Source organism: Andrographis paniculata, unplaced genomic scaffold (assembly GCF_009805555.1).
Source record: "Andrographis paniculata isolate CXL003 unplaced genomic scaffold, ASM980555v1 Contig83END, whole genome shotgun sequence".
NCBI classification, from domain to species: domain Eukaryota; kingdom Viridiplantae; phylum Streptophyta; class Magnoliopsida; order Lamiales; family Acanthaceae; genus Andrographis; species Andrographis paniculata.
In genome coordinates this window covers 3,537,881-3,556,227 of record NW_026137621.1, presented here as the reverse complement: position 1 = coordinate 3,556,227, position 18,347 = coordinate 3,537,881, and the positions used below count along the sequence as shown (strand labels likewise).

General features: G+C 35.7%; 2 protein-coding genes across 6 annotated transcripts; one reads left to right on the top strand and one right to left on the bottom strand.

The window, feature by feature from the left end:
- Positions 1–1,402: 1,402 nt before the first annotated feature.
- Positions 1,403–6,253, bottom strand: LOC127241894 (pentatricopeptide repeat-containing protein At5g66520-like). Of its 3 annotated transcripts, XM_051261164.1 has the most exons (4): positions 4,440–6,253; positions 2,166–2,503; positions 1,910–2,071; positions 1,403–1,816 (listed from the first exon to the last, which is right to left on the bottom strand). In XM_051261164.1, the coding sequence occupies exon 1, from the start codon at positions 6,139–6,141 to the stop codon at positions 4,486–4,488; it is 1,656 nt and encodes a 551-aa protein (XP_051117121.1). In that variant the 5' UTR covers positions 6,142–6,253; the 3' UTR covers positions 1,403–1,816; positions 1,910–2,071; positions 2,166–2,503; positions 4,440–4,485. The 3 variants fall into 3 exon arrangements, with proteins under 3 accessions (XP_051117121.1, XP_051117120.1, XP_051117122.1); XM_051261163.1 differs by having other exon boundaries at positions 1,910–2,503; XM_051261165.1 differs by lacking the exon at positions 2,166–2,503.
- A 2,407-nt stretch (positions 6,254–8,660) lies between these two features.
- Positions 8,661–12,448, top strand: LOC127241604 (putative late blight resistance protein homolog R1C-3). 3 transcript variants are annotated; one of them, XM_051260744.1, is made up of 2 exons: positions 8,661–9,180; positions 9,626–12,448. In XM_051260744.1, exons 1-2 carry the CDS (start codon positions 9,152–9,154, stop codon positions 12,273–12,275), a joined length of 2,679 nt encoding a protein of 892 aa, XP_051116701.1. In that variant the 5' UTR covers positions 8,661–9,151; the 3' UTR covers positions 12,276–12,448. The 3 variants fall into 3 exon arrangements, with proteins under 3 accessions (XP_051116701.1, XP_051116700.1, XP_051116702.1); XM_051260743.1 differs by having other exon boundaries at positions 9,620–12,448; XM_051260745.1 differs by having other exon boundaries at positions 9,558–12,448.
- The last annotated feature ends 5,899 nt before the right edge of the window (positions 12,449–18,347 follow it).

Genomic DNA, 18,347 nt, shown 5'->3' with positions numbered 1-18,347 from the left:
ATCTTTTAAATTTGTGATCATTGTTTGTAGAAATATATTTTTTTATTAAAAATATTACATTTAAATTGCTATTTTTGTTTAAAAAAAATAAATTAGATATTTAAATTTTTTGTGTGAATTTTGAAAGAGAAAAAATTTACTGTAAAGAAAAATAATGAAAAATACTAGTATTTTTAATTTTATCATTTTCAATATTGTATCTATTCATCCTTTTTGACATGATTTTCAATTAATATTATAAAAAAATATATTACATTAATATAAAAATATTAAAAATATTACTATTATATTTGCATACATTACTCCACAAATATCATTATATTTATATTATATAACACTAATAAAAAATATTTTTTTTTTCCCATAATTTTTATTACATATTAATATAATAACTACTAATATTTAAAAACTTAATACTTAAAAAACCAATAGTACTCTGTAAACGGCAAAACGTAGGTACTAATATGTACATATATATCAACATAATATTTAATATAAATATATTATTTTATCATAAAAAATTAATAATTTAATATAAAATTTTATAAATTTTTCATACCCAAAAACTATGGTAAACACTAAATAATACAACCAAACAACCCTCTTTTACAGTAGATTAAGAAGTAATAATATTTTATTGATGAGTGAAAGTGTATAAAATATTATGATATTTTTGCATTTGACTTTATGTATGTGTAATCGTATATTTGTAATTTAAGTAAAAATTTAAGATATTTTAATATTACTTTATGATTATCTTTTCTAAAATAAAAAAAAAAATATTTTGAAATAGAATAGATGAAACGGTAAACAATATTTTGAATAAAGTCGGAGAAAATACTAATTAAGTTTCCAACTATGGATAATAATTATATATTCCCCTATGTCTCCCATAAGGTCATAAATTTATTATGGATACACAAATTTTAAAAATTATAATTAATAAATAATTACAAAATACTTCATATTAATAAAATAATTATAAATTAAAATTTAAATATTTAAATAATTTAATTAAAATAAAATCATAAAGTTACTATGAATACAAAAACTTTAAAAATTATAATTAATAAATTATTACAAAATACTTCATATTAATAAAATAATTATTATATAATATAAACAATTATAAATTAAAATTAAAATAATTTTATAATTTAATAAAAAATTAAAAAAATATAAATTATTAAATTAAAAATACTATTAAAATATATGATCTTATGTGTTTTTTTGGGATTAGATTTACACTGTTCATCTAATTTTTTTTTCCAAAAAATATCAAATAAAAAACCTAATTTTCATTTTTTATATTATACTAAAAATCAATTTTACATTTGAAACATCGCATCAACACAGATTATACAACTATTCAAAATTAAAATTTTTACTATTCAAATCCCAACTCAAAATCCAAAATCCCAGACAAACACACAAAAGTCAAAATACAGGAAAGTGGGGGCTGAGGGAGTAATAATTTCCTTAAACATCAACCTTATTACGACAAAAACATCATCGTTAGGACAACGTTTTCTTTTTCTTTTTTCCTTTTTTTTTAAAATTTTTTTTTTTTAAAAAGAAAGTGACCCCCAGCAGTAAACAATAAAACTGAATAATTGTGACACTAAATAAAAGCTGAGCTGAGGTGAGCTCTAAAATGGAAATAGATAAACCAGCAATGGCTGTCTCTCCGTCTACCTCTCCAAATGCATCCATAGATTCAACAGCACATCCTCACGCAGAGGCTTCACAAGGTAATCCACAGCTCCAAGTTTCAGCCCCTTCACCGACGCCGCCACCTTGTCCTGCGTCGTAATAACTGCGCTCGCCGCAAAAAAGAAAAAAATAAAAATCGATGAATAATGCGAAAACAAAGTCGAAACCATAAGCAAACACAGCCTTGGTTTCTTACTGACGACGGGGATTCGCTGCAGTCGCTTCTCGTCCATAATGTGTCGCAGCAGAAGTGCGTCGTTTGCCATTAATAAACCCACCTCGACGAGAATGATATCCGCGAGAGGTCCTTGCGAGTCCACCGTGTCGAGCACCTCTCTCGGAGACCACACGGCTGCGACTGCAAAAACGCGCAAAATGTATTCGTCAATTCAGTGTGTATATATATATATTTTCGAAAGTATAAAAAGCGCGTAAGAAAAGCGCGCGGCGACCCTGGTAAGAGCACTGGGAGAGATGAGTTAGTATTTCGCCGCAACTTTCTGCATCAACGTCACAGAGTAAAATTCTGATTTTGCTACGATCAGTTCGACTGCTACTGCTGCTATGCACGACGGCCTTTCCCTTTCCGGAGGGTATCGTTTCGCACATATTGCATACCAAGAAATAATTCGAGGATGTCTTGAGAACAGGGAACGAGCCTAACGAACTATAGTCCACTTGCCTTCCCAACCACCCCGCTCCAAAAAATTTGTTGCGGAAACCATCTCATTTCGTGATCCTTTTATTGGGATTTCGAGATCGTCGAACAAAGAGGTTGGCCTGCCAAATTCTAAAGGCACACCTAACTGTTAGTTACACTTGCTACTCGATCCTATCTGTTATCTACACGGCTTACTACAACAGTATCAAATAACGCTCTTACCGCTGATAGCAACAACGAATTCTGATTCAAAAACTATCATATCTTTCGATTTCAGCAATGTTCGAAAATTAAAAACTAAAAGATTTCTACAAGGGATACTGCCTGAAGGAATAGATATTCTGTCAGATCCATTCTTTAAGATCGATGTTCGCCCAAAACGAGTACGTATAATCAATCAGCTCGTGGTTGTCAGTACAGGATTAGTTCAAATTTGGAAGGTTTAAGAAAGTATTAGTTTTATCAGACACTAGAGTGTGATTAATAGAGTACTAGGATGTTTCACTAAACCGAAAAAGAGAGCAACCGGACAAGAAGTTAAGACGTTAAAAGAGTTTCTAAAAAAGGGAATAAACTAGAGCGCGCTCGAGAAGAGGAGTTAAGACAAATCCCGAAAGAGTAAGTTCGATCATTATAGAAACTATGATCTAAAATTATGCATACTTTGCAGATAGTTCGCGATCGAAATATTTCTGTTCCCTTAACTAATCTTTGTAAGAAAAATTAGTTTCATTCAAAAGAAATGGTAAAAGGGCAGACGTCGTTTTCAGTACCAAACCATTGCCCTATTTATAATCCTGCATTCTTCTACTTTCTAATTGAACGTACTAATTTCAAGAAATTCAATCTAATTCGAGCTGAATTCTGAAAGATTCGATCACTTCTTGTTAGAAGAATAGTTAACTAAGCATTTAGACAACTACATCGACTACGACTAACTTATTTCGCTATCCTTCCATACATATGCTAAGAAACTAAAGCGCTTCAGACATCTCTGAATATATCGTATCGACACATCATCAGAAAGCACAATGTAATAAAATCAGCACGTGCTCGAAAAGGATTTAAAAAGCACGAGGTTTTCATGTCACACTCTGTCATGTCAATTACATGTAGTGCAATGAAAGTAGAGACCTACTAAATGATTCCGAACAACTAGCCTAGATTGGGAAGCCTATTCTAGATGCAATGGTTCACGAAAATATCATCTACAGATTTAGGAAATAAAACACATGACTGTTATGATACATCGATTTCAGACAAAGGGGTTGGCCTACCAAATTGCAAGGGGGTGTCTATTGGCCAGAATTTCGTAGTTCGAATGTACAAAATTCATATATAAGAGCCCGTTAAATATCGCGAAAATTTCAAGCATGTATCAGTTTATAAGTATATCGAAAGTTATGGGACTAGCTTCGATGTCCTAAAATGGTTCGACTCGACTCTGTTATTTACTTACATAGAAATGATTATAGAATTACACATTCGCTAATGTAGAGTCATAAATTATATCGCTAATTTAACGTAGTAATAGATCAGCTAGTCTTGTGTTTGAATCCTTGAGCCGAGCATTAAGATGAATGCTCGTCAATAATCAAATTGCTCGTCATAGCTTAGTTTAATCGTAAAGTTTCATTTTTGCACCTCAATATCGTATATAGAAAAAGATACTCAAACTCGATCCCAATCCTAAGTCGTCTACTCGATTGGAGATCAAGCTTCCAACAAATGTAAATCGACGAAGCAGGAAAAGCATCGAATCGAGCTCATCTAGTAAATGAATCATGGGGATGACGCGCATCGACAGAATACACAACTCCAATATAACCAACAATCATATGCTTCTTTTCGCAAATACGAACATGCATTTTCAAAGATCGAAAAGCACAAATCGGTTTCCTTAAATTAATAACAACTTTCACAGAAGAACTCATTTACAACAAACACTAGAACATGTATAGCAGTCAAGCATAACAAACAAGACCTAAATTAAAAAATTCAATGTCATCGAAAGGCAAGTGATAGAATGGTGAGTATGTAAACAACCTCGAGTTAGATAACTAACCTCAAAATGGTTCGATGAGCCAATACCGTCACTTTCCAAAAACAATTTAACTCGATTCATCCGCATCTTGAAACCTGGCTTCCCTCATGATATCATCAAGGATGTCGTAGATTAAAGATACGTCCTTATGCGACCTATCACCCGCAGTAAATTCATACACGTCTCCTTCAATCTGTATCCAGCTTCGACCCGGAGGCTTCCTCGTCTTCATCTCAAGCATTCTTCTCCGAATAGATACCACATCCTCCCACTTCTTGGCGTCAGCATACACATTGGATAATAGCACAAAGTAGCCGGCTGCTCGATGAGGGTCGAGTTCCCTCGTCAACCAATGAGCTACATCTAAAGCAAGATCGACACTTTTGTAAATCCTACATCCACCGAGAAGGGCGCCCCAAACAACGTCATTTGGCTTCATCGGCATAGATTTTACCAGGTTGTGCGCTTCATCCAATAATCCAGCTCGGCTTAACATATCAACCATGCATCCAAAGTGCTCTATCATCGGTTCAACACCCCAACTCTCGATCATATTCCGAAAGTAATGCCGTCCCTCCTTGACGTAACCCGAATGGCTGCAAGCGCAGAGAACGCCGAGGAATGTTATCGCGTCAGGCCTAACCTTGCCGTCTTCTACACTTTCCATCCATCGGAACACACTGAGCGCCTCGTTTCCATGCCCGTGTTTCGCAAAGCCAGTGATCATACTAGTCCAAGAAACAACGGTCCTCTGCTCCATCCCTTTGAACACCGCAAACGCCGCCCAGATTTCGCCGCAACTAGCATACATATGTATCAGTGCATTTTTCAATGAAATAAGCACACGCTGCTTCCCCGAAGTGGAAAAATCAACAACGTATGAATGAATCCATTTCCCAAGGCTCAGATCGCCGACCTCAGCACACGCTGAAAGCACGGCCACCATCGTAACCTGATCAAACTCGACGTTCCCGTTCCGCATTTCCTGAAACAACGCCAAAGCCTCTCTGCATCTCCCATTCCGCGCGTATCCCGCAATCATCGTTGTCCACGAGACAACATTCCTCTCAGGCATTTCGTCGAACACCCTTCGTGCGCCATCAACGTCCCCGCCGGAGAAGCACCCCAAAAGCATCGAATTCCACGTGACAACGGTCCTTATCTCCCCCATTTCATCGAACACCTTCTTCGCCTTCCCCATTCCATCTTCTCCTCCATTTTTGACATAGAAATCCAACAAGCTGGTCCGAACGTAGACATTCGAATAAAATCCACTCTTCACAGCCTTCCCATGGACCTGCTCGCCCTCTCCCGACAATCCTCCTTTCGTGCACCCGTTAACAACGTAAGTGTACGTATGGCCGTCGGGGACCGCGGAAGAACGGCGCCCCATGGCACTAAACAGTTCGATCGAATTGCGGGGGCATCCGGCGCGCGAGTATCCCCTGATAATCTGGTTCCAGATTGCGGTGCTCGGGTCAGGCAATTGGTCGAACACTTGGCGGGCGCGAGGGAAATTGTCGAAAGCGACGTAGAGAGACAACATTTTGACGAGGATGAAATTCTTGGCGGCGAATCCATTGGTGGCGATTTGGGCGTGGATTTGGGAGAGGTGTTTGAGAGTTTTGCAGGCGGTGTGCAGTAGGGAGAACAATTGCTGTTGGCGAAGCCTGGAGTTTGCGCAGTAGGCGACGGGAACGCTTTGGTTTTGGTCGACAAACATGCAGAGCAGTGGTTTTTCGGGGATTGACTTACTACTCTGACTGACTGTTGAGATGATTCACAGAGATAGACACAGAGTCTAACGAACGATGTTGACAAATCGTACAACGTGATTTTATTGTAAGGCTTTGTTCGATTGTATTTTTGTGAATGCTTTCTATATCATATAGAGACGGAAAATAGAGTAAAAATTATTTTTGGTCTCGTTCAATATTAAAATTATCAATTTTGGTCTCATTAAAAAACGATTATAAATTTTAGTTCCACTCAAATAAAAATTTATCAATTTTAGTCCCAAAATGGTTGATTAGGACTAAACACGGCCGTGTTGGCTTGAATACGGCCGTGTTGGATGACTCAGAAGGTGACTGGGCGTCCCAGGCACCAACACGGCCGTGTTTCCGTCCGTGTTCTGAACATAGCCATGTTCTAGGTCATGTTCCTGTCCATGTTCTCTCAACACAGCCATGATATAGGCCATGTTCACGACCATGTTTTCAATATAATCATATTGTAGGTCATATTTATTATTTTTTTTTTCACTTTTTGGTTAAAATTATTTGATATATATTTATAATTTAACAAAAATATTTTTTACAATTATTTTATAATATAAAAATAATCAATTCTTAATATTTTTAATAATATTAATATTATTATTTTGGGACTAAAATTGATAAATTTTTATTTGAGTGGGACTAAAATTGATAATTTTTTTTGAATGAGACCAAAATTGATAATTTTGATATTGAATGGGACCAAAAATGATTTTTACTCCGAAAAATACTCCATATACATGAATATCAATTTCAATTAAAAGTATTCCCTCCCTCTTTATTCATTGTCCATTTTTTCATTTTAGTACGTACTATCCTTACAATTTACAATATATTATACAAATATCATTACGTTTGTTCTACTTTATTCCTACTGCATCCCAATATAATACTAATATTTCTAAAACTTCGTACAAAAAGCAAACAGATACATAGTTATGAGACGAAAGAAATATTATTTTTAATATTTTGTGTCATTCAAGTATCAATTTGTTTTTTTCTTTTTGAAAATAATTGTATACTAAATTAACTTTTTATTTAAATTACAAATATATAATTACATACTGTTGAACATGGGTCCAAAAACACCTGAATGAGAAGGATGTTTAAATACATAAGTGGAGGCATAACTCATTGGCCACGGAGCCGCTCAACAACAACGGAGCTTCAAGCCTTGGAGGTAAAGACTTCTGCCTCCACAGAGCCGAAGTCAACAGCTTTCAGTGGATTGTGGTGCTTCCACAGGGCCGAAAGCAGTAGCCTCCATGGACCTTGGGACAGCAACTTTTTGGACTACGGCGCCTCCATCACGGAACAATGTTTCCATAAGGTCAAAAATTGCTGCCTCCATTGGGTTGAAAACAACACCCTCCATTGGACTGCGGTGCTTCCACGAAACAAAGGAAAGTTGTCTCCACAAGATAGATTGTGGGTCAATATGCCCCACTAACTCATTTTGACAGGTCTACGTACAATAAATTAATCTTCATTACGAGTCCCATATAAAAAGTAATCAACAATTTTAATCCTATGATTAAAATTTTAACGGAATTGATGATGTGGTGTATCAGAAATTAAAAGTAAAACTATTTTGGATGAAACACGGGCGTTTTTCCTATGAACACGTCCGTGTCTGAACATGTGGCTTCCTGCTCTGTCTTCACACTATGCAAGCAAGCATGTTTTACACGTACCCTGCAGCAATATCGCCATCAACAAAGAATACTTTCATAAATACCCGGCTAGCTAAAAATTTGTAAATAAAATAGTTTAAATTGCACAAAATTCACAAAATTATCAATTTTAGTCCAACTCAAATGAAAATATATTTAATTTTTTTATATTTATCCTAAAAAATAGTAAATGTACTCAAAAATAGTTTTTTTTTTTTTTTTTTTTTTTTTTTAAGTTTTAAGAGTTTATTTTTACTATTTTTTAGGCTAAATATATAAAAAATAAATATATTTGTAATTTTAGGGGTTTAGAAATTGAGATTCTAAAATTTATTTGTAGTTTGAGCGCATTTAAGTCAAATACCGTTAAATAAGGACCGTTGATGGGGTTAGACGCAAAATTTATGAAACCACGAGGAGTTTGACGTAATTTTAGAAGCACGGAGGATTTGGTTCATGAAACCACATGTGGATTTTGTGCAATTTAGCCAATAAAATATATTCTCTCCGTCTCATAACAAAGTATCCAATTTTCCATTTTAGTCCATCTCATAACTGTACTATCTATCTAATATTACAAATACCCTTACAACTTACAATATATTATACAAATGTCATTACTTTTATATCACATATACTAATAAAATTATTTTAATCATTTATATTTTATTTCTACTGTATCCCAATATAATTTTAATATTTTTAAAACTGCTTGTAAAAAAGAAAATGAAAATTTACTTTATGAGACGGAGCAGAGCTTGAAATGGACCTTTGAAAGGCCCAGGTTGGACTCGAGCAAAGAGAAGGCGGAGGGGAAGCGCAGAGAAGACGGAGCAGAGTGGTGGGAAAGCCCCAACCTGGAGCTGCTTCTGGTTTTGAAATGGAGTTTGGGGCTCTGTGGGATTGATTTGCTGAACAGTGCAGCAGCGGCATTGGGCAGTTCTACAGTAGTTTCGCACTGGAGATTGGAGGTTTTAGAATTTGGGCGGGGTGGAGGGATTGGAGAAAAACCCACCAAATCTGGTGTGATGGGTGTGCAGAATGGTTTTCTGCACTGCTGCTTTTCTTGATTTTTTGTTAGTTTCTGGATGGATGATGGTGAGTGGGGGAGGGCTAGAAGATAAATTGTGGAATTGGGGAGGACAAAGGGGAGAAGAAGGAAAGATCATAAAGAGCCAAAGTAGACACGAAACAAGACATTAGAGAATAGAAGAGATGTATTGAAGGTTGACAATGACGACGAGCCTCTGTCGTCTCCGGCGGCCTCCAATTCTTGAATCGGATGAAACAGAGGAGGAACTGTGTATTGAGGTATGTTCACACACGGGTGTGTTAATTGGTAACACGCCCGTGTTCTATTAAGTCAGATGCCATTTTAATTTTTCTGTTACAGCCATGTCATCCATTCCGTTAAATTTAACGGTAGGACTAGTTATGATAATTAATTTTTTGTATGGGACTATTTTTAATAATATTTTTTTTAAATGAGACTAAAAATAAAAATTTGAAATATAATTGGAACTAATTTTGATTTTTGCTCTTTCATTTAATACATTTAATAACAACTTTGTGTCAGTTTACTTTAAGATTAAAAAAAAGAGAAAGAAAATGATATCACATGTGTCCCCATGTGAAGTTGGAAAAGTCTGACTGTATTCTAATCTAAACATGATTTCTTATGTAACAAGGGGAAGATCCTTTCGTTGACATTACAGTGCTGCAATATTGATCTCTCTCTCTGTTTGTGAAGAAGAAGAAGAAGGAGGTTGCTGGAAATGGCGTATTATGCTGCTCTTGCTTCTCTTGTGCACTTACTCGACGACATAATCCTTCAATATCCAAACTTCTTTCTTTGTAAGCACCCAATCGTAAAAACTCTCCATGAAAAGTTCAGCTCCCTGGAAGCATTACTGCAAGATTATTCATCCAAAGGCGACGAAGCCAGCGACAACGTGGAAGCACGCATAAGAGATGTGGCGTATCGAGCGCAGGATGTTATTGAAATTGAGATCTCAGATCAGATCGATACAATTGGGAGAGAGCCAGAGTTCATTACTAGTCATGAACTTGCTGTGGATGAATTATTGAAGGTGGAACAAGATGTGGATTCCATTGTGAAAGATCTGAAGGTGATGACTGAAGATCTGCAAGGAAAGAACAATTCTGCTCCTACTGGTACGTCGACACCAACATCAACTGACATTACTACTATGGTTGGATTTGAGGAATATCTGATCAAAATTAAAGATCAGCTCTGTGGGCAATCATCCCAACTCCAAGTCATTCCTATCGTTGGAATGGGCGGAATTGGCAAGACCACTTTGGCCAGAGCTGCCTTTGATGATCCGCTATCTGTGTATCATTTTGATCGTCGTGCTTGGGTGGTTGTGTCCCAACATTACCATGCAAATGTGCTTTTTCTAAGCATCTTAAAATCCATGGGTGTTAGCAAGGATGAATTCCATAAAAAGGAAGAGGAAACCGGATTCTTAGAGGAGCTTATATACAAACATTTAATAGGTCAAAGATATCTCATTGTAATGGATGATGTTTGGAATACTAAAGTTTGGGATGATATAAAGCATGCATTCCCAAATGGTTCTCATGGAAGTCGCATCTTGTTAACCACTAGGTTGTTAGATGTGGCAAATTATGTCCGTAGCTCGGATTTTCTTTATCAGGTACAATTCCTAGATGCGGATGCAAGTTGGAGCTTACTTCGGGAGAAGGTGTTTGAAAAACAAGATTGCCCTCTAGAATTGGAAGATATTGGAAAGTCCGTAGCCAGGGAATGTCGAGGGCTTCCACTAGCAATCGTAGTTATTGCCGGTGTCCTTTTAGACTCCCGGGCAACAAGACATTGGGAAGAGGTTTCGAAGAATGTGCGTTCATTCTTGAATAAATCCGAGGATGAACACTTGTCGAACATTCTATCTCTGAGCTACAATCACTTGCCTCATTTGCTCAAAGCTTGCTTGCTATACATCGGAAGCTTTCCTGAAGACTATGAAATCAATGTGCGCATGCTCGTAAGGTTGTGGGTTGCGGAGGGATTCTTGAAATTAATCGAAGGATGTGAAACCTTAGAGGAAGCTGCGGAAGAATGCCTCAAGGATCTAGTGAAAAGAAATCTTGTTCTTATCATGAGGAAGAGGGCGAATGGGAAATTCAAGCTCTGCATGATGCATGATATTTTGAGAGATTTTTGTAGACGACGAGCTGTACATGAAAGTTTCTTCCACGGGCTAGATTGGGAAAGGTGTCTGCAAGTGTATGAGTCCGTAACCGTAAGCAGCCCGGCCACAGAATCATCATCATCCTGTAAGCCTTGGGAAGAATATGGTGCCCGTAAACATGTCCGGACGATTCTATGGTTTAAAGGAGTGAGGATGAAAGATGCCTCTTTCTTCGAAAAAAATAGCTTGAGATTGTTGAAGACATTGTACGACGCAGAGCTTCGGGCTGCGGCACCAGCATTCTCACGACATTTTCATGTCAAGTACATCTCTCTGCGGATAAAGTCGAGTAAAGAATCCCTTCTTAGTACAAATATTTTCAAGCTCGAGAATCTCCAAACCTTAAATATTTCTTGTTCTAAGTTTGCCTTGCGCCGCCCCATCATAGTGCCAACCGAGTTCTGGCAAATGGTGCGACTAAGGCATGTAACATTTCATCAAGGGGTGATATTGCCACCTGTTCCTGCGGACACAGACATGCCTGTGCCTGTCCGAGTACTAGAACATCTGCAAACACTCCATCGAGTAGTTGATTTCAAATTCAGCAAGAGGGCTGTAGAAATGATTCCCAACCTCAGAAAATTGAAAATATCATGTTGTTCGAGAGACGGGAGTGCAATCTGGGAGTTGCATGGCCTCAGCAGTCTACTCCACCTGCACCGACTTGAGGAGCTTCGAATTGATCTTATTTTCATTTATTCTCATTCCAGGACTTCCTTGGGGAGCGACTTTGCCTTTCCACAGTATCTCAACAAGCTATCTTTGTCTGGTTGCGGACTCCCATGGAATAAAATGACATTAATCAGATCACTTCCGAGTCTGCAAGTGCTGAGGCTAAAAATAAATTCATTCGAGGGAGAAGAGTGGGAGGCCATAGAAGGGGAATTCCAGCAGCTCAAGTTCCTGCAGATGGAATCTTTAGAGCTGAAGCATTGGAGAGCAGACCACATGCACTTCCCGCGCCTTCAATGCCTCAAAATCGAAGAGTGTAGCCTTTTAGAGGAGATCCCCATGGAAATTGGGGAAATTTCAGCACTGGAATCCATTACTGTATATAATTGCAGCAGTGGAGTAGAGGAGTCTGCGAGGCTGATTCTGGAAGATCAACGAAGCCAGGGAAATGATGCGTTTCAAGTCATTGTTCGCCGGTATGCGTACAGCCACTGGTGATTAATTCAAAATAGATTCTGCAGGAGATTATGCGAAACTTGTTCCACAAGAACTATTAATCATTTCCATATTGCATACAGATATCGTACATGTGAGAAAAACAATTAACTTATATTTCAAATGTAAGTAATTATTATGCTGCTTTCGTCCCAAATCAAAGGTTATTTGTGAGATTTGAGGTTTTGATTTTTATTTTAAATAGTAAAATTTTGAATGGAAATAGTTGGTTAATGTGATATAAATATATATTGATGTGATATTTTAAATGTAAAATTTAATTTTAATGCAATATAATAAATAAAAAAATAAGTGTTGGATGTGATGTTTTTAGAAAAATAAAAAATAAAAATTGGAATAATAAAATATAACATCAAATCACACGAGGAAACACACCCTTAGGATTTTGTAATTAGAAAATAATAATACTCCCTCCAATTATATTATGCAAATACCTCTGTTTTACATCACATCATTACTTTTATACCAAAAAAATAAAGGCAAAAATATCATTATACTACTTTTATCTATTCACTATAATTAAAATACAATTATTTTTTAAACTCTGTCCAAAAAATAAATGTATATTTTTTGCATGGACGGAGGAAGTAATAGTTTGTAAGAATCTTTTATATTTTTTCTTTTTAATCTTATATATCAAGTAATTTGATGTGTAACGAAAGCATTCATTATGACCTTTATTTCATTACCTCATATATTTGAAAATAAATAAGAAAATATTTTTAATATTAATTTAAAAATGTTATTTTTAATTTATTTCATATATATTTTTATTTATAGAATATAGGTTGTATATATATATAATAAGGGTATGTTTTCTTTGGATGAATTTGAAAAAATAAAAATAAAAATGAAATATTTTATTAAAATAATGTATGAGCAATATTTTACGAAAAAAAAAAGATATATATTTTTTTCAAAATACATAATTCAAATAAGGTTCTTGGGCAATAGAAACAAACTCTATATTGTTTTATAATACTTTCTCCATCCACCATAATTACGACACACTTTTTATAAATTGGAAATACTATATAGTTATAAATAAATAATGAAATATTAAAAAGTAATTCACCTTTAAATTATATATATAAAAAAATATTATCGTACAATGCTAATAAAAATTAAAAATTTAAATATATAAAAATAAAAAATATATTGATATACCTGTTATAATTACGAAGGTCTTCTAAGAAATGTGATATACTGTAAAAACAACATTTGACGTTATAAATGTTTGGGGCAATAGAACAATTGTTGTATAAGAACGGTCAATAAATAAACTATAATTTTTTTTTAACATTATATAAAAGTAAACACTTGAGACAATATATCTAAGTTTAAAAATATGTAATATGTTATAATATTATTATGAGATTAACCAATAGAAATATTAATTATTTTTACCGTTAATCATTATTTTATATATTTTATATAATATATTATAATATATATATATATATGTAATAAGCGTGTGTATATTATAATATATAATATAGATATATAGTATATATGTATGTATGTATCCAATGATTTATATATATAATATTATACAATAGCAGTAACCCAATAGAGAGAGCAGAGATTGAGAATGAAATTGAAGTCTGTTATTTCATTTCATTTACAGACATATATATATATATAGGTAAACAAACCTTAACTCGAAGGAAAGAAAAGCATACATATCTATATGTAGCACCTACGAAGGTGCTACGTGTATAACACTCCCCCGTGGATGCTTTAAATAGAGAATGTGCTTCGTTAAAACCTTATTAGGAAAAAATTCTGTAGGAAAAAAAAATCCTAGTGAAGGAAAAAGAGTACAACATTCTTGTATCGATTCGCTCCCCTGATCTGAGCATTATTTGAGATCCCTTTACCGACGCATCCCAATTTTCTTCACCAGTTTTTCAAATGTTGCCGTCGGCAATGCCTTGGTTAAAATATCCGCTAAATTATTATCGGATCGAATTTGCTGCACATCAATTTCACCATTTTGCTGAAGATCATGAGTAAAAAAGAATTTTGGTGAAATATGTTTCGTTCTATCTCTTTTAATATAACCCACTTTCAATTGGGCTATACAAGCTGTATTATCTTCATACAATGTAGTTTGGGGAATTTTATCGTCAGGTATTAACCCGCAATTTTTCAGAATATGTTGAGTCATTGACCTCAACCAAACACATTCTCGACTAGTTTCATGTATTGCCAATATTTCAACATGATTTGAAGAAGTGACAGTTAAAGTTTGTTCCATCGATCTCCAAGAGATCGCTGTTTCGCTACAAGTGAGAATATAGCCAGTTTGTGACTTGGCTTTATGAGGATCAGATAAGTATCCTGCATCGGCAAAACCAATCAATTCATGTCGAGAATCTTTCGAGTAAAATAACCCGAGATCAATCGTTCCTTGGAGATAGCGAAAAATGTGCTTAATCCCGTTCAAATGTCGTCGAGTAGGCGATGAACTTAATCTTGCCAATAAATTTACAGCAAATGATATATCAGGTCGGGTGCTGTTGGCAAGATACATTAATGCGCCTATAGCACTCATATATGGCATTTCAGGGCCAAGTGTTTCTTCATTTTCCTTTTTTGGTCTAAATGGATCCTTTGCTGGATCGAGTGCCCTGACGATCATTGGGGTACTTAGCGGATGTGATTTATCCATCATGCATTGTTTCAGTACCCTTTTGGTATAATTTGATTGGTGGATAAAGATTCCACTTTCCAAGTGCTCAATTTGTGAACCAAGGCAAAATTTGATTTTTTCAAAATCTTTGATCTCAAACTTCTTTTTCAGATATTCAACAGCTTTTTGAATTTCATCAGAAGTTCCAATTCAATTGAGATCATCGACATATACAACGATGATTACAAATTCAGACCCATTTTTCTTTATAAAAACACATTGACAGATAGGGTCATTTATATAACCTTCTTTGGTTAAGCTTTCGATGAGACGATTGTACCACATTCGGCCTGATTGCTTGAGCCCATACAAAGATTTTTGCAATTCGATGGAATATGATTCTTTTGGCTTTGATTTGAATAATTCAGGTATGTTTATCCCTTCTGGGATTTTCATATAGACATCATTGTCTAAGGAGCCGTAAAGATAGGCAGTAACCACATCCATTAATCGCATATCAAGATTATTGTGTACTGTCAGGCTCACCAGATACCTGAATGTTACTCCATCCATGACCGGCGAATATGTTTCTTCAAAATCAATATCCGGTCTCTGGGAAAAACCCTGGGCTACAAGTCTTGCTTTATATATTGTGATATCATTATTTTCATTTCTTTTTCTCACAAACACCCATCTGTAACCAATAGGTTTCACGTTTTCAGGTGTTTGGACTATAGAGCCGAATACTTGCCGTTTTTTCAATGAGTCCAATTCAGACTTAATTGTTTCTTTCCATTCTGCTCAATCATCTCTTTGCCGACATTTGTCAAACTGATTTTGGTTCATAATCCTCGTCATCTTTCATTATATCGAGTGCTACAGAATATGCAAATGCATTATCAATATTTATTTTCTTTCTGTTCCAATATTTTCCACTTGTGGTATAGTTAACGGAAGTTTCAATAACTTCATCATCACTTTCATCAGAATTTTTAGTATCAACCTCTTCAAGGGTTGTACTAACCTTTTCAGGTATCTGATCATTGTTGATCTCTTCACCAGTATTTACAATTTTATTCTTTCTTGGATTCTTATCCTTGGAACCCAAAGGTCTGCCACGTTTTACGTGGGCAGTATGCTCATTAGCACTCGGCATCTTCCCTTCTGAGATATTTATTTTAGCTGGTGCATTTGTTGCTGCAATATATGATTTCGTAACTCTGGCAATATCATTAAAATCATCATGCAATTGATTTGCAATTTTCTGCAAATACACAATTCTTTGAACTTCAAGTTCACTATATTTCGTACAAGGATCAAATTCAAGTGGTATTTTCCACGAAATTTCTTTTTTCAGTTGATTATTGTCTCCCCCTAATGTCGAGAAATGTGATTCGTCAAAATGACAGTCTGCAAACCTCGCAGTAAATAAATCACCCGTTGTTGGTTCAAGATATTTTGTGATCGAGGGTGATTCATATCCGACATATATACCCAACCTTCTTTGAGGTCTCATTTTTGTGCGTTGAGGTGGCGCAATTGGAACATAAACAACACACCCAAATATTCGCATGTGAGATATATTTGGTATTTTTCCAGAAACCAATTGAGTTGGGGAATAACAGTGATAACTTGTCGGCCTTATTTTCACGAGGGCTGCTGCATGCAATATAGCATGTCCCCAACATGATACAGGAAGTTTAGACCTCATTAACAATGGTCTAGCAATTAATTGCAATATTTTGATAAGGGATTCAGCCAGGCCATTTTGCGTATGTACATGGGGAACAGGGTGTTCCACAGTAATCCCAATTGACATGCAGTAATCATCAAATGTATGTGATGAGTAGTCTCCAGCATTATCTAAACGTATTTTCTTTATCGGATAATCTGGAAATTGTGCTCGCAATTTAATTATTTGTGCAACTAGTCTAGCGAAAGCTAGATTGCGAGTAGATAACAGACATACGTATGACCATCGCGTTGACACGTCAATTAGTACCATAAAACTTGAAGGGTCCACACAATGTATCTATTGGTCCACAAATATCACCCTGAATTATTTCCAGAAAAGCTGGGGATTCAAATCCAACCTTTGTTGGAGATGGCGTGATTATTAACTTCCCTTAGGAACAGGCAGCACAAGCAAATTCATTTGGACACAAAATATTTTTCTTTTTCAATGAGTGGCCATTTGAATTTTCAACAATTCACCTCAGCATTACATTGCCAGGATGCCCAAGTTGATCGTGTCAAGTTTTAAATTCGCTAGTAGCCATTTGGTCTACTAAGTGATGTGTTTCAATGACACTGATTTTTGAGTAATATAAGCCGAAAAAAAATTATGGCAATTTTTCTTTCACAATTCTTTTGCCATTCACAATCTGAGTTATCAAGAGATACTCATTTTCTGTCTCATTCAATGTTTCAATATGATGCCCATTTTTCCGAATATCACTGAAGCTCAGTAAATTCCTTCGAGCTTTGCTCGAGAACAAGACATTTTCAATTGCCATTTTTTTCCTTTTTGGGAGAAATACAGTAGCTTTTCCTGAGCCTTCAATCATTTTCGATACACCACTGATAGTAACAATTGTGGTCTTTCCCATATTCAGATGGGAGAAATAACACTTGTTTTTCAGAATGCTGTGAGTCGTAGCACTGTCGATAAGGCATATATTGTCATCGGCTCCAAAATATTTGGCATCCAAATCTTTGCAAGAAGGTAAAAATAATAAAAGACATGTATTAGTAACATAATCAAAATAGACTTATATCATAAGGGGTAATACAAAAAGGGGGCAAAAAGCATCAAAATAACAAAATAGATACGACAATATTTTATCACTTAACATCATCAGCTATGTCAAGCAGATCATCGGCATCCAGGTGCGTGATATTTTCATTCATCACATCGTCAAATGTGTCATCGTGGGCAGCGTGATTTTTTTCGGGGGCAATTCTTCCATGTCTTTCTTTTGAGGCCCGATACAGTTCAACCAAGTGACTGGCTGTGCGACAAATATGGGCCCAATGGCCTTTGATTCCACACTGGGTGCATTCATTGTCATTATTTCTATTTCTCCCGGTGTTGATCCTCTGTTGACGTCTGTACGGCCTTCTGTCATTATAACGCCGATTTGGCACATATCAGGGCCTGTTTTGATAATTATTGTGACTGTATACGTTTTCCCGGCCCCGTCCGCGATTCTGATTTCGATCGCGATCAATTCGCCGATTTCTGACTTGCCCACGACCACACACCGTATTTTCCGGTTGTATTGCATTTGCCTCTGGAAATGGATTTGCACCTGTCGGCCGAGATTCGTGATTTTTCAACAGCAATTCATTATTTTGTTCGGCCAGCAAAAGACAGGTGATCAGCTCAGAATATTTCTGGAAGCCTCTTTCGCGATACT

Excerpts from the sequence above, each read along its gene's own strand:
- LOC127241894 (XM_051261163.1), bottom strand. The coding sequence starts at position 6,141 with ATGTTTGTCGACCAAAACCAAAGCGTTCCCGTCGCCTACTGCGCAAAC.
- LOC127241604 (XM_051260743.1), top strand. The coding sequence starts at position 9,152 with ATGAAACAGAGGAGGAACTGTGTATTGAG. Across the intron at positions 9,181-9,619 it reads AGGAGGAACTGTGTATTGAG|AAGAAGAAGAAGGAGGTTGC; the intron begins GTATGTTCACAC and ends CTGTTTGTGAAG.